Consider the following 22067-nt stretch of genomic DNA (forward strand, 5'->3'; position numbering starts at 1 on the left):
AAATAAAGTATGATACTATGGAGCTGGGATAAGAGACCCTGAACTATTTACATCTGTACATCAGTGCAGGTTGAGTGAGGAAGACTGCTCTCTGACTTAATGTGGTATATGCATGCAGTATGCTCTGTTGCAGATGGAAGGCCAAATAAATTGGCTACGGCCTATACAGGCCCTAAAATATAATTTGGAATCAAAAAATGAATATAATTTCTTTTCGACTAAGAGATGACGTCTCCCAACACTACACCTCAATGAATTGAGGTTTTCATGATTGAAAGTGAGGCAGCCACCGTTATTTGACACTTTCCTGTATAGTGAGGAATAAAAAGGTATTACAACAAAATGCACCTTACATTTGTAATTGAAATGTTGGATCAGGATTGTTGTTGGTGCACACTGACATATGTTAGATGGGCACAATTTGTACTGAAGAAAAGATAAACAAAACACAGATAGAAGACTGTATATATGATAAGGCTGACTCTGGAGCTCTCCTAAGACACTGGACTATATGTGAAGAAATTGACGATACCCCTGGAGCTGTTTCAGCAACTGTTACATTGTTAATTATTAAGAATACTAACGATGTCTGCTCTTCACTGTATATACACTTTGGGTGAAATATGTGGAAATTTACATTTTGGATTGGCTCAACACAATGAATTACTTTACTATGCTTAAAGAAGGTGTGAGTGCAAATAAAATATTAATGTGCCCCTATTTGGATTGCATTACCTTCCTGCATCAAGTTAAGTATTATGCTGTTTAGCTGGCATTTCAAAACATCCTCTAAACAATAGACCCATTTGTGTGGGATTACCCTTCTCCTGGTTCAGAAAGGAGGCGGGGAGAAAAGTGCATAGGGTGACTAGCGGATACTCAATAACAAACCTAGACATGCCCTTCTCACTCTGACACAGTGGTACAACCAAACCTCTGATAGCAGTCATACCAAGGTTTCCTTTCAAAGTCTTGGAGGGAAAGAACCAGTTTTACAATGTCAGTTAAAAAATGAGCTAAGATAGAAGGAGAGGCCTTGCAGATTTTATTCTGCCATCTTAAAAAATCCCAGCATGCTGTACAGGGGAGGGGGAGTAGTTCATAGGAAATGTCAGTTAGGCGTGATGTAGTATCTTGGATTAGGAAGAGATGAACACATTACTTACCTTTCATAAAGTCTTTCTGGTGGATACTCTATCTGCAGATTACTCACCTTTTGAAATGAGCTTACCTGGAAACTAGGATGTGAATGGGAGCAGAATAGTGGGGGGTTGGTCTGACGGACAAAGAAAAGTTAAGACAGCAGACATGGTATCTTTAACTGTGCACAATAAAAAGCTTATTGGGCAAAAGAAGGCTCTTGGTGCCACACATCTGCCAGATGCACCTTAAGGGGAATCACCATTCTCCTCAGTGCACCAGGATACAAAACAGACTCAATACTCAGAAGACAAATTTTGTAGAGGGGCTACGCACTGACAGAATGACATCCACTACTTCAAGCGGTAGATGGAGAGAGTTTCGATTGGCCCACTCAATTTCCAGAAATGAAACTAGAGGCTCTGAAGGCTGAGGTGCAGAACCTGCCCCTCCAGCTGCAAGAGTAGGTCTGCCCTGAAAGGATACAGGAGAGGATGATACAGTCTGCATACCAAGTTCTCCATAGCCAGTCCAGGGCAATACTTATCTGTGCTTGATCCTGGTGCAGCTTCCTCTCAATACAATGAATCAGGAATCGGAGGAAAGTATAATGCTGAGGAAAGACCCAGCTGTGATGGAATATGTCTCCTAGAGCTCCCTGCAGCAGAAAGTGGAGGGTGCAAAACAGTAGGCAATGCACATTCTCAAGACTGACGCAGAGGTACGTTAGAGTGGTGGCTAATAGGGCTAGACTGGACTGTGTCTCCTCTGGATATAGATGTCTTTCGTATCAGCAACATAATGCAAACTTAGGTTACAGAATCTTGCGTTCAGGGTCCTTCCAAGTGCTTGTCAACCAGCCAGGATCATTGAGCCTGAGCCTAACTCCAAACATACAATGTCTTCGCTTCTTGCCACGGAGGGCACAACCCAATCTGCCCTGTGTGTTGACCTATAAGATTGTCATATTGTATGTAAGTACTTGGATGGATCAACCAAGAGTGGAGGGCAGGAACTTTATGCCAGATTGATATGGTTCCGCTAGAGACCCAAGTCCTCTGATCTCCAGATGTGCACTCAACCTAGAGTGGAGGCATCGGTCACAACAGTGGACCCTCCGGGTGGAGTAAAGAATGGTCTCCCACAAGTGAGACCCTCTCCTACTGGCAACCAATGAAGATCTGTTGCTACCTCCAGCGTGACTTTGACACTGTCAGACGGTACACCTTAATATGGAAACTACTGAAGGTGGAGACACCACTGAAAGGTGCATATGTGTCAACAAGTGTAAGTGACCAGAAGGATGCAAGAAGCCAGAAGGACCAGCTGGGGAAGGACTGTCAAAACAGGGAGAAGAAGTCCCTTCAGAAACATCAGATTCATAGCCGGACTCTCTAAATTCCTCAGGGGGCACACTGAGGAAGGATCCCATGTTCTACTTAGAGCCGGACAATCCCTGAACCATGAGGCTTTCAAGAAACCGATGGGCGAAGATCAGCTGGCCCCCCCATGCACCAACTGTGCTCTGAAGATGAAAGAGGCTGGCTGAACACTATCAAGAGATTAGCCTTGCTTTGTTCGAAAATGAGCAGTAGTGCAAGGACCTCTTCTCCTATCGTTCAGGATTGCCCTAAACAAAGCCACCTCTGCAGATGGCGGCCCCAAAGGGAACTCAAATTCTACCTGAGAAAAGGTATCCAGCCCACTACAGTTTTGGAGGGCTGGTAGTCTGCAGCATCTGTATTAGAAGGACTGAGCAAGCTGATTACCTCACTGCTGTTATCATCATGCCCCTTCCAAATATGAATTACTCATTGTTTACTAAACCCATTTAACGATTCAGAAAACATTTTGCGAATCATTGAGTTTAGTTCATTTCAAAAAGTTTTTTAGTGGTTTCAAATCCTCAGATTTACCAAATCTGAGGGTTTCCAACTGTTAAAACACTTTGCACATGAGACCCCAAGTTCACAATAGGTCTGGACTGGGGAATCCAATACATTCCTGATAAAAAATGCTCAAACCAGCCCTGCTCCCTTTTCCTCCTCCTTGCGGAATTTCACTTTTTCCAACCATCCTTTCTCTTCCTCTTGGATTGCTTTCTCTCTACTTTCCCCACTGTGTCCCTCTATTATTCCCTCTCTCGAAGCCTTCTTGTGCCTGCTGCAACTAACTTTGGGGAGCTGGAAGGTGACAAGGGCAACAGGACTGACCCTGGGCTTGTAAAACAGGTGTCAAAGAGCTCCAGTTCACAGGAATGCCTAGTGGAAAAGGGCCTGTCCGGCCCTTATTTGCAATCTTGGCAGTGGCTCAATCACTTAGTATACTTGTGACTAAAAATGTGCATCGTCAGAGGTGGGTGACAGCTACACTTTGTGCATTCCCTCTAGTCAGTCACAAACACTGTAAGATTAGGTGTGACTGAGCACTCATCTGCATTGTGATGGCTCTTCTTGGGCAGGATGGGTTACGAGGGGCTAACACACCTGAATAGGCAGGACCTGTCCCCACACAAAGGGCTCATTACCCCTTACAGATAGTCTGGAGCCAGGGCCAAGGATGAAAGGATTCTTGTGCACTTCAAAGACCTTTCTTTGAAGTCACCCCCACTTCAAAGGCACATTTGGTTCTCTGACCCCACCAATTCAGTACACTACTGGACTTGTGAAGAACTCTGCCACGAGTAAGGACTGCTGTGCTACAAGGAGTGCCAGTCTGCTGGACTGCTTTCCAAGAAGAACTGCTCTCTGCTTTGATGAGTTACCCTGCTGCCTGCTAATCTCTGCCCTTCTGAGAAAGGGCTGGGCCCCCCTCTCATCTGACACCAGAGTGACATCAATGACTGTCTGCAAACTACAAACAGCACCTGGACCCTGTCTGCTGTGAGTCCTGCCAAATGGTGGCAATCCAAACCTGGGCCCTTGGAAGTGAATGTCTGTGCTACAACTCAAGAAAATCCAGGCAACAACAATGTTGCGGCTGTCAGAACTGGCGCATTTCACTCAGCGCCGACGCATCGCTCCAACCCAGCAGTTCGACAATAACACATCACCTCAACACCCAACACTACCAGATCGTCGACGCATCCTCACAGCTGCACAGCTTGGAACCGACACATTGTCTACATTTCCTCGATCGACAGCTATCCATTGTCCCTGGGTTCCAATGCATCTTCAACTCTATGCGGCTCGGCTCTGACACATCACTCCAACCCAGCGGTCTGACAACAACTTGCCTCGAAGCCCAACACTACCTGATCTTCGACGCTGCACAGCTCGGAACCAATGCATTACACATACATCTCCTTAATTGACAGCAACACATCTCTTCTGCTCCACACATCGAGTCCTCGTCAATGCATCTTCCATCTAAGATAATTTCTTAGTGGACCCTGCATGGATTCTGTAGCCAGTGTCCGTCCATCGTGTTCGGCCTGAACTTTGGATTGACCCTGGTCTAGCGCATCCTCAAGTGACCTTTTAGCGGCATTGACTTCTAAGCACTATTTTTGGTTTATTCTTTAAAACGTCATATCTCAACTTCTACTGATTGGATTTTTGTCGTTTTGGTCTTGATTTACTCCTAAAATTATTGTCTATTGTTCTACACCTGTGTAGAGTCTTTTTGTGCTGTTTTGTTGCGTTACTGTATGTTGCACAAATACTTTACACACTGCCTCTTTGGATAAGCCTGACTGCTCTGTGCCAAGCTACCAGAGGGTGAGCACAGGTTATCTCTATGTGTGTATCTAGCTTACCCTGACTAGAGTGGAGGTTCCTGCTTGTATAGGGTTCATACTCGGACAACTAGCGATCCCAGTTCTAACAGCAGGCAATACAGATCTGGATGCAAAGCTCTTCATTTATTTGGTCCCACAAGGTTGTCTTTCTGTTTGCGGTGCACATGACATGCATGGTACCAGACTTAGTCATACAGTTTGCATCTTTCAGGCTTTCTTGAACCTCGAGCAGGCAGGACTAAAGATGTGGGGGCTACAAGGGTACAAGTGGTGGAAAGGTCACCTTCAAAGGGAGCAGTCTGTTCAAACTATCCAAGTTAATAACTAGTATAGTCGGTCAATTCATTGTGTTAAAAGAAAAAGTACTTTACTGTTTAAACAAATCATAAAGCCATTCCTGGATGTCAGAAAGCATTAGTTATTATTCTGCAATGATCGGACAACTCATGGGGCTTAGCTGTGGCTACTCCTGTGAGACAGTTCTCAGTGGTACCCACCTCCGTGCATGTCTCTCAGCCTCCCTCAGGGGAATGAGGAAGGATGCAGTCTGTAGTAATGCAAACTTGGTCTTTTACAATAAGAGTAAACAATTCCTCCCTTATGGGGTTCTTACCCCTTAAGTGCCATTACCTATCTTGCGCAGAATGTTTCCGTGAATGTATTTGTTCATGCAGGCCATGCTTTAGGGTTGCCAGGACCGGTGGGGGAGAGGCTTTCCAGGCAGGAGTGAATTCTGTATGGTCCACAGAGTGGGGAAATTAGCGTCTCATACACAGGCCCGCAGATGTTGTTTTGTTCTGCCTCTATGGTGCCTGCGTTAAAAGGGTCAGGTAAACAATGGCAGCTCCAGTCTGGCTGAAGAGAAGACTGTGCCTGGGTTTACGTGCTCACATCCTTGGGATCTTGTTGCTTGGGTTCTTCCTGTGCCCAATAACAAAGCCCACAACAGAAACAAACTAGGTACCCATCCAGGGTCACATCGATGAATGCAGAGCAAACTCCCATTGAGCCATTTGCGGCACATGAGTGTTTTGTGTAGGAAATCACAGTTTGTGGTCTAGTTTATTATTCTTTGGTGTTTAAAAATGTCTTGGCATGTATTGGCACTTGGTTACTGATGAAACATTTGTACAGGAGGTGAATTCCAAAGCATTTTTGGGCTCTGGGTGCCCACATTTCACTTTCCGCTTCATGACATCACCCTCAACAAAGCAGTTAAGGGCTTTCCCCGAACTTCAGCAGGCAGCTTCAGATCCTTCTGCCTCAGCTCTTTTGCAGCCCTTCTTATTTTTCTCACCGAGCATGAGCACTTCTAATGTTCATCCTGAGCAGTCAGTGAGCTCCCTCCCATGAAGCAAGGTCAGGGTAGCATTTCCTGGCTGGCTTGGTAGAATGTGGTAGGTTGGTGGTCTGAAACCTGCAGAGTTTGAGGAAGTTTACCAAACACTGGAGATCAGTTTCTTGGTCATCAGGAACATTAGCTGCAAGTTTGTTCCTCATCTTTATAGTAAAGATGCAGATAGCAGTTGTGTATTCCATCAGTCAGCTCGAGGCCGATTCTGGCCAGTTCTAGTTCTTTTTGCTTATTGCACTCAGTCTGATCCAGTCATGGCCTTTGTTATTTGGTGCTAGCAGAAAGGTGGAGCTCTGAGTCTTCTGAAAGGAAATATGCAAAATATGCGAACAAAACAAAAGGAGACTGTCCTGTTTAACTCGCTGTTAACGTGTTTGTAGCGCTTCCAGTGAGCAACTGGTTGGGAAAGGGCAGGAGAAACTCCCTAAGCTTCTAAGCGGCTGGTATCGCTTCTCTTCTCTTCCACACACAAAAGTCCGAACCACTACTAAGGATTCTTGGAACGTTTTATTAGAGCAATGCAGTTGACACCGCTACCTATGGATTCCTCCTTCCTAGGTACCACTGAGATGTAGGAAAAACATGGATTTAATTGTGAATACAACCATCTGTCATACAAGCTTCACTCACTCTTTACTCGGAAGTAATGCATACACACGAAATCCATGTCACATAGATGTGCATAGAACTTGGTTGCAGGCGACTGGAAGAACTATTGAAAACGGCAGAGAGAGACCAGCAAACGACTCTTCCCTTAGCAGAGACAGGTAAAAAGGGCAGTTTTGCAACTTTAACATAATTGCTGCAACTACTGTCAGTTCTCTGCACCCTTGACAATAGTCATGCTTTGTAAGGAGGGTCCACATGATGTATCCCTCTTACCACAGAGTCCAGCTATGGGTTGTAATCCAAGTCACAGAAAGAGCCTTTAGAGCAAATGCAGGATTGCTGTGTGAGCTGAAACGGTCAAAAATCTACACAACATGTAATGATAATTTGAAGGACGTTCCCCAGAGTCATGAAGGGTTGTTGCCCCTTTTAAACAATTCCTACAGAGAAACATTCTTAAAAACCACATAACTCATTTCAAGTGTTAAGTGATAGGTTAAGCCATAAGATATGGGAGCACACATTGATGCATTAACTAAAGTTCCTTAAAAATAGAAATAAAATTGAATATTTGTGGAATCAACTGTTTCAGAGTATATACTTAATGGGAGACTTGATCTAAAGAAGACAGACGACTCGCTCAGAACAACCGGTTAGACTTAAAAAAGAAGCATGATATAAGGATTTTCAACATCAACAAACACAGAACTGGCAGCAATCTAAGGTGCTGTACGACGTGGCAATTTTAAAGAAGGTCATGAGAAAGGGACATACTTTTGTTGGTTTTCTTGCAGATATTTCTGCACAATTTAAAAAGAAAAATGTATTTCTCAGAGCTGTAGGGCCCTGTGCCTTCCCTTGGTGTTTTTTTTTTTTACTTGGAGGGCCTCCTTGTTCTCCCTTTCTCTAGAATTGGTTGCTTGAGGCCCTGTTAATGCAGTGTGCTTTAAGCCAACTCAAGGCCTTGGGTGGTATAGCCTTCTGGTGCCTCCGAGGATGTTGCATCTCTCTAACTCACACATGCCTTCCCAGGGCTTGAAGTTCTTTCCTCAGCAGTGCTTCCCTCATGGACTGACTACTCCGATCCATTTCTCACCGTGTGATGGTTGGGTTTTGTGCCCCAGTGTCACCAAGATCCCAAGTCTATATCATGCCCTGTTGATGCTTGCAGTGTTCAAAATATTTCTTATTTGGTTTCTTAACATCTGAAAGTTTTCCTGCACTGGGTGTTCTGTCTCTACTTGATCCACTGGGATTTGTCCTGCATCGCTCAGGTGTTCTTGTTTGGAGCACATGATCTACTGACCTGGTGGGTTTCGGTCCCACACCTGTGTGCATAGTATGTCTGGTCCCATTCACCAGTCTAATGGTTACTTCTGTTCATCCTGTAGTGGAGTGACTTTGCCCCCCTTGGCTTTCATGGTATTCGCTTTTAATGTCTACTGGTAGGATGCCTCACTGGTCCTGGTGGAACCACAAGCTGCTGGTGTCTTCGCTAGTTAACCCAGTTGGCAGAGGCAAGTCACGGTTTGGCAGGATTTATTGTCTTTTTATCTCTTTTCCTGCTTGGGGGCTCATGATCTTAGGTTTTGATGGTTCAGGCAACCTTGATCTTTGTGTCAGTGGTCTGTCATGTGTCCTCCTTGTCTGGCGTCCTCAGTCAGATGTTCCCATACTAAATGACCTCTTGCATCTCGGGCTTGGTGTTCTGAGCTTTGCACATATGATTTGATAGCCAATTTGGTTCTCTTTGCCTTCTGGAAGGGCGGGCATTTGAATCTAGGCAAGAAAGTCTTTTACTTATGTTTCATTAGGAGTGCACTGTAGTGACTCAACCATGGGTTTGTGGGTTAGGTGTCTATCACTGAGTCTGCATGTTGGGTATTTCTCTCTGCATGCCCTGCTGGGTATATGTTTGACTTTCTACTGGCTGGGTTTCGCTGATGGCTTGCTCTTGCTGTTTTGCCATTGCCTCGGAGTGCTCATTACATGTTTTGTCCTCTGGATCCTTCTGCATCTTTGGTGCCTTAGTTGCTATAAGTTTGTGTAGCTGGTGCTATTTCCTACCTGGGATCTCCAGCTCGTGCTGCAGGTTCTCCGCTCCTCTTTAGGCTGAATTGTTTCATGGGATGTTCTGTTGCAAGCTGTCTTTCTTGTGGCTATGGTCTTACTGGTGACACATTCAACTGCACGTTTTTTTTCCCCTTGGCTACATCATCTTCATGAACTTGGTAAGCCATGTTTTATGTTCTTTCTTCATTCTGTATTGTGGTTAAAAGTTATCAATATCCATTTTTTTTTTTACTTCTGTCCCAAATAACCATATTATGAGTACCCTGTTATGTGTTCACCTTTTTGCATATGTGCCCACACATACGTTTTAGTGATTATATTTATTTTTCCTCCTTATCCTTAGGGACCCCTGCATTAAGCCCAACGTCGGAGTAAGTTGTTCTGCCCATAGAGCATTAGGTATTATTGATTTTATATTCGGACCTTCTCACTCATTCTCTTTCTTCCTCTCCAGCTGTCTTGGGTTTCTATGGTACCTTCTTGCCACGATAATGCCATGTTACTATTGTGGGTCACTGACAATCAATGTATAAACTGTATTGAAATGAAATCATTTTCAGTCATGTTGTGTTTATTCAACTGTGTAAGCCATGTGATCAGCCAGCCTGTATTTTTTATCAATTTTCTGAATTAAACAATTTATTTCACTGTTCATCAGCTCCAAGGTCAGCAGCTCTGTGAGTTATGCTACATCCTCTCCCCTATATATGTATTTGTGTGGAAGGAAAGAAATGAAGAATAAAGCAGACACAGGAATCCTTGTGGGTTAATGGCAGCCCTCCTCCCATTTGTGCTGCTGCCAGAGGAAAACACCATAAGTTATCCAGCTACCTAAAACACTTTAATAGCTTTACAATGGCATGTGTGTGCCCCTGAAGGTTCAAGCTCAGGCAGCTGGATAAGTAAATTGATCACAGCTACGAGGAGGGCAAGCACTCTATGTAGGCACACAACTTCTGCCCACTGAAACATGTAATCCAGGCTCTCAACAGGTGGGTGGAGCCAAAGTTCCTCTCTAGTGATGCTCACATGATTGTCTGGTGAGAGCGGAGCTGTCATGTCAGACCATAAAGACCGAGTTAACAGTCATGAGGTAGAGGTAGCGGCCTTCTTTTGTGGAATGTGATTGAACTGATCTCATTTTACAATTACATATGCATGTAATTGATATGAAGTTTTGCTCAAGTTTATGACTCTCATTAACAAACATGAGCTCCTTGTTCTATGTAACAAGAGACATACATTACAAAAGAGAAGAGCTTTAGTCTTATCAAAATGTAGGTCCAGTGAGGTTCCAAATTGTGATATGGGGCTTTGCAAGAGAAGGGCATAACATTGTTAGTGGGGTTAAAATGTTGATCCTTTAATAGATAATTCACCTCAAACCTGATGGAAATATATGATGGAGCAAATCTAAATTCTGGTGGAAGGTTGTTCTGAATTTCTGAGAAGTATTGATTTTTGTAGCCTGTTGAATTTCTGGAAATTCTGTTGTTTACCTATCATTGTTTTTATTGAACTTTTATTTTCTCAAATGATTTTTAGTTTTTAGGCTAAGCAACTCAGGGAATTAGTATGTGTAACCCATAGAGCTTTACATCAGATTAGATTCTGAGATTTCAGCAGCTTTCAAAGGCAGCCATTTTGGAGTTCTTAGAGCTGGTGAGAGGGCCTGTTTTAGGACTGGCCTTTGAGACAGCTTTAGCATTCTCCCCAAACTATTGTTCCCCCAAATAAAAATGCATAACATGCATGAAAAGATACGTTTTTGGTCAGCAGTCTTCATCCATTGGTCTGTTAAACCGTCATTCCTATTTTGTTTTTGTCCATCACAGCATCCAGGATGGAACTAGTGGTTAGGCCACTTTACCTATTGTCTTCAGTCACTCTGGAGTGACAAAGCCTGTGCATCATGTTCACAATTGCCACAAACAGTTCCCTTTACTTCATTATTAAAGCTGGTTCGAAGTGTGCTTTAATATTTATTTTTATATTAACTTTAAATGTTAACAATGTATTTTGCTTGCACTAATTAGTGACGTAGACTGAGAGGTAGCATGGTGGGGCAACAGTTCGCATCCTTCATGTGGTTGAGCCAGATGAAGTGGGCTAGGGCCAACTAGGCCACAGTACAAAGTCAGACAGACACTGGGAATGAGAAGCCCAGAAATAAAGGAATAAGTGCAAACGAGCAACAATAGTGAGGTGCCAGAAACAACGAGACAGCAGTGGGTGGGCGTCAGTGGAGTGGAGTGGGGACATGGCAGAACTGCTTCTGCATGGTGCTACCAGTGACTAACACTTGCCTGTTGGGCACAATGTGCGTGCGTCTGTAGGAAGTCTCTGCCCCAGACACTGCTAGGCAATAAGAAATGCGACAGTACACAAACCACAAAAATGACACCAAAATATGAATGCAGATGTGCACCACATGAGCTGTCTGCGTTTGAACTGGCTTCTTGAACATCAGTGAGCTGGGCTACCCAGTGCTGTGCTGTGTGCAAAAGCTGCATTTCCTCCCTTGACAATCTCTGGTACAGTCACTTCCCCTAGACCAATCCAGTCCAATAACCCATATCACACCAGCCCATATCGTTGCTCTGACCCTAGTCCCAGCTGAACAGGCAGTGCTTGATAACACTCCTATAGGTTATATTCCATATGCAAATATATTGCGAAGAGGCACAAGGAGTTGTCTCCAAGATAGTCTCCTAGGTGATGAAGGTTTCAGGCTGAGAGTTGCGACACGTCGTTTTGTGGAAAGTGTTAAAACTATTAAGGAAAGCATCTCTTCTGTGTGATCTGAAATGCGTGAAAAAAAGATTCCCCGGAAGTTGTTGGGTGTTATGCATTCTTTTTTCCGAATTGAATTCTTAAGCCAGTAATTCACTACAAGACTATGCACCAATGTTCGACTGAATTACTTTGCCCTTTCAAATCTCTCACATCACTGTATATCCATTCTTGGAGAGAGTGAAAATAGCCACTTGAAGAAGGGAATATGATCAGAGTCTAATAGGAAGAAAACAAACTCACGTGCAAATGGTATAGAAAACAGGATTTTCTGCAAATTCTTACGGTTTTTCATTTATTTTTGTAATTAAAATTGGCAATATACATCTGTTTTCAATTTGTGCAATCTAAAATCTTTGCATTAACATTCTGGACATTGAAAGGAAGACTCAACTTTTTTACTAATTGATTTGACATGGCAATATGAGCAAATAAATTGTCTCACTTTGGTTTATTTCATCCTCGTTGTGTGGGTAAGCGGGAGGTCAAGACAAGGTTTTGAAATGTCCTCTTTTAACCAAATCACCTTTTATATAACTCTTAAGAAAATTATTCTACACACTACAAGAATGTCACTAATCTTGGTGAGAAAAATGCTTGATGAGCGGAAGGTGCATTAGCATCTCTTTCAGTAGCATAAATTCAACATAGCTTCTAATGCCATGCAACTTACAAGCCGGCTTAAATGTGACACTCTATGTATGTATTCACCAGGGCCGAGTGATGCTCTAGTGTGAAGCATTTTGAATTTTCTTAGTGGCATCTGCTATGCTAGACTCCTTCCGTTCCCCTCCAATTTCTCCTAATCTGCCAGTGCCACTGAACTGGACATCTGAGGATCAGCAAATACTTTCCGTTTGTAACATTTTATGTATGATAAGGTCTGTGGTTACAGGAGGAGTTGCTTTCGAAAGCAGGTTCAAAGGCCCCTATGCAATTTTCTAACTACTGGGAAAGTTTCACTCTTAGATAAGATATCCCACCACATCTTTCGTTTTCAATACTGACAGAATGCAGAAGAACTTCTACCAGGGATGGTAATATCACATACAATGATCATTTTCTGTCACCAAGAACCTATTGTCCATGGCACAGCACAGACTGGATAGCAAAATGCACAAATGTCTCACCATCACCTCCGTATTGGGGGATTTTCTGCTTAATTTCAATACCAGCTGGTAGTAAGGCAGGGAACTCTGATAATGTAAAGATGAATGCTGCCTTTATTACAGGTCTTAGCCTGTAGTATGGCTGAAAAGCATTTACCTCTAATTAATTTAGGTCTCCTTGAGCTCAATATCTCAGACACGCCGTTACAGCATCTTGGGGATACCCCTCTCTCACAAATACATATGTGCATTTTTCGGTGTGCTGGGCAGCTGCCTCCCACCATCCACACACATCACATCTACCACGGCTTTCTGCCCTCCCAGTGATTCAGGTCACCGTCCTGATAAACCACAGATGGCACACAGTAACATAACACATCCCTCATTGCAGACTGCGCTCCAGAGCTTCTCAGTCCACCTTTCAGAAGGGCCTTAGTTACCACTCTGCAGTGTGCCTGCCTACCACGGAGTAGCAGTTTCAGGTGAAAGCGGTTCTCCAGTTCTTCATTTGTGGTAAATCGGCATTAAATATTTCTGCTGGGTGACTCAGGAGACTTATAAATGTAGCCGTGCTCCTAGCAAGACAGGAAAGCATCCTCCCAAAAAGCCAGGTTAGCTTCATCCTCTGTTCGCGAATTCGTGACTGTGAATTAAAACAAGTGGTTTATGAGGCAACACACATCCATCATTTGCCACTGTTTAGAACGAGTATCGCCTACATCCATAGTGGGGCATTAACCCGGGACAAACTAATTTTTCAGTGCATTAGAAAACCATATCACAACTCGCTGCAATGCAATACGTAGTATGGCCTAAACTTCAGTTCCACTGACAGGTGCCAGAGCCTCAAAATCAGGATTCGGTGAAAGGCCTCTTTTCCTACAGACACTAGCGATCATATTTTATCATTGGCAAAATGCGTATGTATGTTTATTTTTACTCATGCAAAAATGACATAGCCTTTCCTTGATTAACCTCAAAATTAACTCACCACAAATCTCCATCCGCAATAGTCTTGTCGTTTGGGGCTCCCGCATGCCCGTAATGCAAAACAGATGAGTTGTCTCCACTGAGAATAATAAAAGAACATCAAAATCAGTTATGCCTTTCACTTATGTTACATATTGGCACACCATGAAATGGAACTTACATTGCAGAAGTACTATATCTCAATAACGCCAATTTCAGGGACACAGTTCATTTAAATGTGTGAATTAGTAACAGGATTTCAGTATCAAGTGAAAAGGCATTTTTGTGGAAGAGAGCACACAAAGTGGCCCATTTACAAACTGCATTCCATAGTACCATAAATTGCATTTCAGCCGTATTAATCATGTACTAAAAAATGCTATTTACTATCCAACGTGCCAAAGACCTCCGCCTCTGCCAATCCTATCTTTTTTGGTGCAGTAGTTATAGTAGAAATGTGGGAGAAACAGTAAAGAGTGACCGGAAAATGGGGAATACCAACATCTAAATGGGAGAGTTGTAATAGGACTTGCAAATACAAATATCTACCTACAAAAGGTAAAGCCCACAAAAGAGTAAGTCCATTCCTAATCACAAAGTACACTTCTAAATTTGCTGCCAAACAGGTTCCAAAACAGCAGCAAATGTATTCCAGCTCAGCTTTGGAATATGACCAATACCACACATGACCACTCACAGGTACTGCTTAGGCCCCCATAACTTTTTGTCCACATAAGCTATCCACGTTAAATTTGCGTCCTTTTTTTTCAACATTCTGGGGATTCTAGAGGTACCCAGGGTTTGTGTATTCCAATGGTTGGGACCAAGGAATTAGCCAAAATGCAGCTATAATTATGGTTTTTTGAGAAAAATGGGTTCTAAAATCACCGTCTTCCCAGCTTTCAGGGATAGACAGACTAGAATCAGAAAAACAATTTTCTCAACACAGTTTTGGCATTTTACTGGGATGTACCCCATTTTTCCTACTTTTTGTGCTTTCAACCTCCTTCCAGTTAGTGACAGAAATAGATGTGAAACCAATGGTCGACCCCAGAAAGCTATACATTTCTGAAAAGTAGACTTCTGAATTCAGCAAGGGTTCATTTGTGTAGGTCCTTCAAGATTTACCTATGGAAAGTAACAGTTGAAATAAAAAAAATATTGAAATTGAGTTGAAAAAACAGCAATTTCGGTCTACGTTTTCACCTGTAACTTTGTTTCAACTGTGGAAGATTTGGGCACCCACACAAGTGATGTATGATTTTTTATCAGGAGGCCAAGGGAAATGCCGGGTGGTAGGAAATTTGTGCAGGTGCAGGGATCCCACATTGAAATGTGAGGAAAATTAGATTTTTTTTTAGCTAAATTTGAGGTTTGCAGGGGATTCTGGGTAAGACAACGATGGGAGATCCAGGGAGGTGTGGTTTGTGTGGACTCCCCTAGATGGCCGTTCAGCCCGGGACCAAAAACGCAGGTACCCCCCCTTGCAAAAACAGGGTCTTTTGTTATAGATAGGGGGCCACCTGCATTTTTGGGCCTGAGGTCTACAGCCATCTAGGGAAACCTACCAAATACAGACATTTCTGAAAACCAGACACCTGGGGGAGTCCAGGGAGATGTGGCTTGCTTTAATCCCACAACATTTTCTTACCCAGAATCCCCAGTAAACTTCATACTTAGCTAAAAAGTCACACTTTCCTCACATTTCTGTGTGGAAAAGTCACAGGATCACCGTGCTGGCACGGATTTCCTGCCTCCCAGCGTTCACCCCAGTTTCCTGATAAAAATGATACCTCACCTGTACGGTGCCCAAAGCAGAGTCAGCCTAAAAATGTATAAAATGAAAAACCGAGGGGGTATCAAAGTGGGCCCAAAAGGGCAATCTACACATTTTTGTCCCTTCCCGGTTGTAGGCGCTTGGCCCAGTCAAGCGCCTGCGACACAAGTCGGTATATGTTTATCGGGAGACTGAGAGGAACACTGAGTGGTAGGAAATTTCTGCCGGTGATGTAATGTAACAACTTTCCCACACAGAAATGTGAGGAAAATGTAAGTATTTAGCTAAATTTGAGGTTTGCGTGGGATTCTGGGTAAGAAAACGCTGGGGGATCCATGCAAGCCACAAAGTCAGCCAAGCGCTCACCCACACACACCACCAGCCAAGCACAAATCCACACACACCACCAGCAGAATACCAGTATATACACAGCCAGCCAAACGCCAGTACATGCAAACCGTCAGCTGAACTTCAGTTCACACACACAGAAACTTTCCCTGGTATCTAGTCGTTTTCTTCCCCCTCCTCCCTTGGGGCCAGATGAACTTAAAATAACACTAATCTGCTCCCAAAGGAGCGGAAACATCCAAAATGTGTGTGCCCAAAAAATGGGGAGTCGCATTTGCCTATGGGGCCACTTCCTGACACGCCCATAAACAAATCCCTGGGCCTAGTGGGATTTCTGGGTGTAGTAACCACAATCTGCCCTCTCAGGGGGGCAGAAAACTGTGCCCATTTTTTGGGGGGAGGTGTCCCTGGTGCCTAGTGGGCTAAGATGATTGCCTATTGCCCCATCTGCCCCCCAAAGAGGCAGAAAGACTGATTTGTTTTTGGGGGGGTGGGGGGGGGGCATTGAAATGCCCATTCTGGGCAGCACCATCCCTAGATGAATAAAAAAAAAAAAAATCCCTGGTGGTGCCTAGTGGGTGTTCCCAGGGAGGGGGAGTGGCAGAAAGACTTTGCCAATTTTTGGAGGGGGTGGGAGTATTACAATGCCCATTTAGGGCAGTCCCCATCCCTAGATGTATATATAAAATATATCCCTGGTTTCAAGTCGGATTTCTGCCCCGGGGTGGGGGGGGGGGGGGGGGGGGGGCAGGGCAGATTGGAGGCAACTGCTCCATCTGCCCCTGGGGAGTGGGGGGGGGGCAGAAAGACTGTAAATGCACAAAAAACAGGGGGAGCAAGAGCCTTGCGTAAGGGGCCGCTCCCCACTCCCTGGTGTCTAGTGGGGGGATCCCTGTTTGGAGATTTCCCTCTCTGGGCGATCCCCAAGCAGAGATCCACTAGGGATGGGTACCCCTGAAAAGGGAGACATTATCCCCTTTCCAATGATACCTCTCCCGTCTGACTCAGTGTTCAGGGGGCTGAGATAGACCCTTGAGCACCAAGGCAGTGAAAATGAAATGAGCCGATCAGCTCATTTCACTTTCAGTGAAATGATGTCAGAGCACCATGCACGCTGATCGTCATTTCACTGAAACAAAAGAAACAACCCCAGGAGATGGGGAAGCTCTTCTTACTCTCCAGAGGCTGTTTCTTTCTAAAAGAAACCCCTCTGGTGCCTGCACCAGGCGGATTTCAAGTGCCACGTGCCATGTGTCGGGAGCCATCCGATGCACATGAGCACTGTGGCATCGGATGGCTCCCAGCTGTCCGAAGCACAGAAGGGATTAAATTATAAACATATAAATATATATATATATTTATGTATGCATCCATGAACAAAGGGGGGTCCCAAAACACGTTTTCCCAATTTATTTTTCCATAGGGATTTGGAACAGCAATAGCGCAAAAACTACTGGACTGAATTACACTAAATTTGGCAGGATGGTACAGTGTTATTGTTTTTTTTGGTGTACTTCCATTCAGTAGTTTTAGAGGAATTAAAGAAAATCTAAATTTGTATATCTAAGGATGTGGAGGATTTGCGACCCCATCGGATCTCGTGCAGGGATCTGAAAGACTGATAACACTTCAAAGACTTCTGTTGTTGAAGTGTTGTCAGCCATCTTGGGGCTTGGCTGAAGTTGAGTCCCCCCCAAAAAAAAGTAAAAAAACAAAGAAAGGGGCCAGGTACAAACACCCTGACCCCTTGGCTCTGGTGGTAAAAAGCATTTTTTAAATTTATTTTACTAGCGGAGTCGCAGTGGATCCGCGAATCTGCTCGTAAAATAATTGAAAAAAAGACAAAGTATGGTCTCCCGCATTTCGTTAGTCTAATGTCCCATGGTGAGCTAAGTCCAGGGGCTTTTTAAAAAAAAAGAAAAAAGTGTGGGTGGATCCTGGCCCCCTCCCGCTGCGCTGGGACCACCACCTCCTCAGGGTTTTCATATAGTATGCGAAGGGGGGCTGGCTGGCCCCCTCCTGCTGCCCCGTGGACCACCACCTCCACATGGTATTGATCTAACATTATACAAGGGGGCCTGTGCCCCCCATGCCTGGGGACCACCACCCCTGGGGCAAAATTCGATGTATTTGTAGGGGGGGTGGCACGTGCCCCCCCCTGCTGCCCTGGGGACCGTCACCCCGGGGGCAACACTATCGTTGGAGCGGGGAGCTGTCCTGCCCCCGCACCCTGTGGACCACCACCCCAGGGGCAAAATGCAATGTATTTGTGAGGGAGCTGCACATCCCCCCTTTGCCCCGGGACCGCCATCCCCAAGGGCAAATGTTTAAAAAAGAAAGGGTGTCCCTATGGGCCCTGTAGGAGGCTGGCCTGGCTTATAGTGGGAACCTTGTGGTACTTACACCTTGTGCCAGGTCCAGTTATCCCTTATTAGTAGATTAGATGTGTTCTAGAAGCTTAGGCTGATAGAGGTAGCTATAGCAGAGCAGCATAGGCTGAACGAGGGGACATGCAAAGCTCCTACTATACCACTATATCATAAGAAAATACAATACTCAGTTACCAAAAATAAAGGTACTTTATTTTAGTGACAATATGCCAAAAGTATCTCAGAGGATATACTCCCTTAGGAGATGAGTAATATACACAAAACATAAACACACAAACCAAATCAGGTAAGTAAACAGTTAGAAAAGTAGTGCAAACACTGTAGAACACAATAGAATGCAATAGGAGAAAATAGGCCTAGGGGCAACACAAGCCATATACTCCAAAAGTGGAATGCGAACCACAAAGGGACCCCTGCTCTAGTGTAGTGCGTAGAGGGCCGCTGGGAGTGTAAGAAAGCACTAAGGGTGTCCAAGATACCCCATTCCAAGACCCTGAAATGTAGGAGTAAAGTTACCCTTCTACCCCAGAAAGACAGTAAAGTCGAGATAGGGGATTCTGCAAGGAAAACAACTGACTGCAAAGCACTGAAGACGGATTCCTGGACCTGTGGACCTGTAAAGGAAGGGGACCAAGTCCAAGAGTCAAGCAAGTGTCCAGGGGGGGGGGGGGGTCAGGAGCCCACTAAACCCCGATGAAGGTGCATAAGGGCTGCCTCCGGGTGGAAGAAGCTGAAGATTCTGCAACAACGGAAGGTGTCAGGAACTTCTCCTTTGGTCAGAAGATGTCCCACGACGTGCTAGAGGATGCAGCCACTCAGAAAGACCGCAAACAAGCCTTGCTAGCTGCAAGAGTCGCGGTTGAGGGTTTTGGGTGCTGCCAGGGCCCAGGAGGGACCAGGAGGTCGCCTCTTGGAAGAGACAGAGGGGGCGCTCAGCAACACAGAGAGCCCCCACAGAAGCAGGCAGCTCCCGCAGAAGCACCTGAACAGGCGTTCAGAAGATCAGAGCACGACAGTCGACTCAGCACAACAAAAGGGGGTCCCACGAAGTCTGAGTCCAACTCAGCGAGTTGGGCAATGGAGGACGGAGTGCTGGGGACCAGGGCTAGGCTGTGCACGAAGGAAGTCTTGCAAAAGTGTACAGAAGCCCTAGCAGCTGCAGTTCACGCAGTACACAGGATTACTGTCTGATGTGGGGAGGCAAGGACTTACCTCCACCAAATTAGGACAGATGGACCACTGGACTGTCGGGGACACTTGGATCCAGCTCCTGTGTTCCAGGGACCACGCTCATCAAGATGAGAGGGGACCCAGAGGACCGGTGATGCAGAAGTTTGGTGCCTGCGTTGGCAGGGGGAAGATTCCGTCGACCCTCAGGAGATTTCTTCTCACACCAAGATGGCAGAGGACTGGGACACACTGGAGGAGCTCTGGGCACCACCCCTAGGGAGGTGCTGGTCAGGGGAGTGGTCACTCCCCTTTCCTTTGTCCAGTTTCGCGCCAGAGAAGGGTTGGTGGGGATCCCTGAACCAGTCTATACTGGCTTATGCAAGGAGGGCACCATCTGTGCCCTTCAAAGCATTTCCAGAGGCCAGAAGAGGCTACTCCTCCCAGGCCCTTCACACCTAATCCTTTGTTCTGCCTTCCTGGGACTGGGTTGCCCAGGCCCCAAGGGGGCAGAAACCTATCTGAGGGTTGGCAGCAACGGTAGCTGCAGAGAAAACCCCAGAAAGTTAGTTTGGCAGTACCCGGGCTCTGTGCTGGAGCCCCAGGGATGCATGGAATTGTCCCCCCAATACCAGAATGGTACTGGGGTGACAATTCCATGATCCTAGACATGTTACATGGCCATGTTCGGAGTTACCATTGTGGAGCTACATGTAGGTATTGACCTATATATAGTGCACATGTGTAATGGTGTCCCTGCACTCACAAAGTCCGGGGAAAGTGTCCTGGACAATGTGGGGGCACCTTGGCTAGTGCCATGGTGCCCTCACACTAAGTAACTTTGCATCTAACCTTCACTAAGTGAGGGTTAGACATATAGGTGACTTATAAGTTACTTAAGTGCAGTGTAAAATGGCTGTGAAATAACGTGGACGTTATTTCACTCAGGCTGCAGTGACAGTCCTGTGTAAGATTTGTCTGAGCTCCCTATGGGTGGCAAAAGAAATGCTGCAGCCCATAGGGATCTCCTGGAACCCCAATACCCTGGGTACCTAGGTACAATATATACTAGGGAATTATAAGGGTGTTCCAGTGTCCCAATCAGAATTGGTAAAATTAGTCAGTAGCCTGCAGTGACAATTTTAAAAGCAGAGAGACCATAAACACTGAGGTTCTGGTTAGCAGAGCCTCAGTGATACAGTTAGGCACTACACAGGGAACACATACAGGGCATACTTTATGAGCACTGGGGTCTTGGCTAGCAGGATCCCAGTGACAGGCAAAAACAAACATACATACAGTAAAAATGGGGGTAACATGCCAGGCAAGATGGTACTTTCCTACAGACCCCTGCACCAGGGGGACCACCACCTCCCCGGAGGTAAGTACATGTTGGGCGGGGGGGGGAATGCATGATCCCCCCCTCTCTTGGAGCCTCTGATGGCACTGGGGATCACCACCCCCCAGGGCCAGCTCCTTCTATGTCTTGGGGTGCCCACTCCCGGGACATAGCGGTTTGCTGTGGTTTGGCTGCAGCTCTGCTGTTTGATAGCAGGGCCTTTAAAGCAGGTCCCGGTGTCAAAAAGTAGAGCTTTCATCTGTGTCCCCTTCTTGCATGCAGGGTACAGAGATGAAATCCTTCAGCAAACAGGAAGCTGCTGTCAAAGCAGCTCCATGCTTACTGAAGCAATGGCACGGCAGGGGAAGCCTTAAGGTCAGGTAGCCCGTAAAGGGCATTTTATTTAATAAAAAAAAATATATATATATATATACATAAATAAAGGAGTGACCGTAGGGGAGCCCTTAATGGCTCCCTCGTGGTCTTAGATAGCCGGTAAAAGGCATTTTATTTAAAAATTAAATAAATAAAAAAATATATAAGGCTGTCCCAGATAGCCCATAAAGGGCTGCTAAAACAAATTTAAAAATAAAAAACCCATAGCTCAGTGTGAAGGTTGCAGACCTTCACACTGAGCTATGGGGGTTCGGGACCAGCTGGACTAATTTCCATTTTGTTTCTTCTTTTTTAATTAAAAAAAAAAATTATACTTTTTTAAAAATAGTTTTTTTTTTAAATCCAACAAAAATATCTCATTCTAAGTATATGAGATATTAAAGCCTAAAAAAACTCTCCCTTTCTTTCTCTATTTCTGACTCTCTTTCAATCAATTCTCCCCCTGACATATGCACTCAGACACTCACGCACCCACTCAGACAGTTATGCACCCACTCACACGCACACTCAGAGCATCACACACCCAGACAGACACTCTGACAGCTACCCTAACCCCCAGATACAGCCTCTCACACCTATTCCCACACCCAGAAAGGCTGTGGACAACTTCTGCTGTGCATGCGCAAAGGGTCGTGCACAGCATTGGGTTGGGTGGTTAGGGACATTGGCAGCAGGGACTGGCCTGCACGGGAGAAGGCCCTGTAACCAACTGCATCCACGCACGTCCAAAGGCCGTGCACGGTGGTGGTTAGATTAACGTACAGTAAAAAAAATTATTATACATTAAAAAACCCATACAAATTCACTGAAAAAACAAAGGTTACAGAGACATTATAGTTAGGTTCTGAATGTACTTGTACAAAA

At 45.1% G+C, this 22067-nt stretch overlaps 1 protein-coding gene across 1 annotated transcript in view; it reads right to left on the bottom strand.

Annotated features, from left to right (window-relative positions):
• Positions 1–22067, bottom strand: part of PEPD (peptidase D) — a 215020-nt gene that overhangs the window by 37742 nt on the left and 155211 nt on the right. Inside the window, exon 11 of the mRNA XM_069216573.1 lies at positions 13809–13886. Coding sequence (XP_069072674.1) covers positions 13809–13886 — 78 coding nt within the window. The remainder of the gene's footprint in view (positions 1–13808; positions 13887–22067) is intronic.

The sequence above is a fragment of the Pleurodeles waltl genome, chromosome 12, assembly GCF_031143425.1.
Source record: "Pleurodeles waltl isolate 20211129_DDA chromosome 12, aPleWal1.hap1.20221129, whole genome shotgun sequence".
In the NCBI taxonomy this organism is placed as follows: domain Eukaryota; kingdom Metazoa; phylum Chordata; class Amphibia; order Caudata; family Salamandridae; genus Pleurodeles; species Pleurodeles waltl.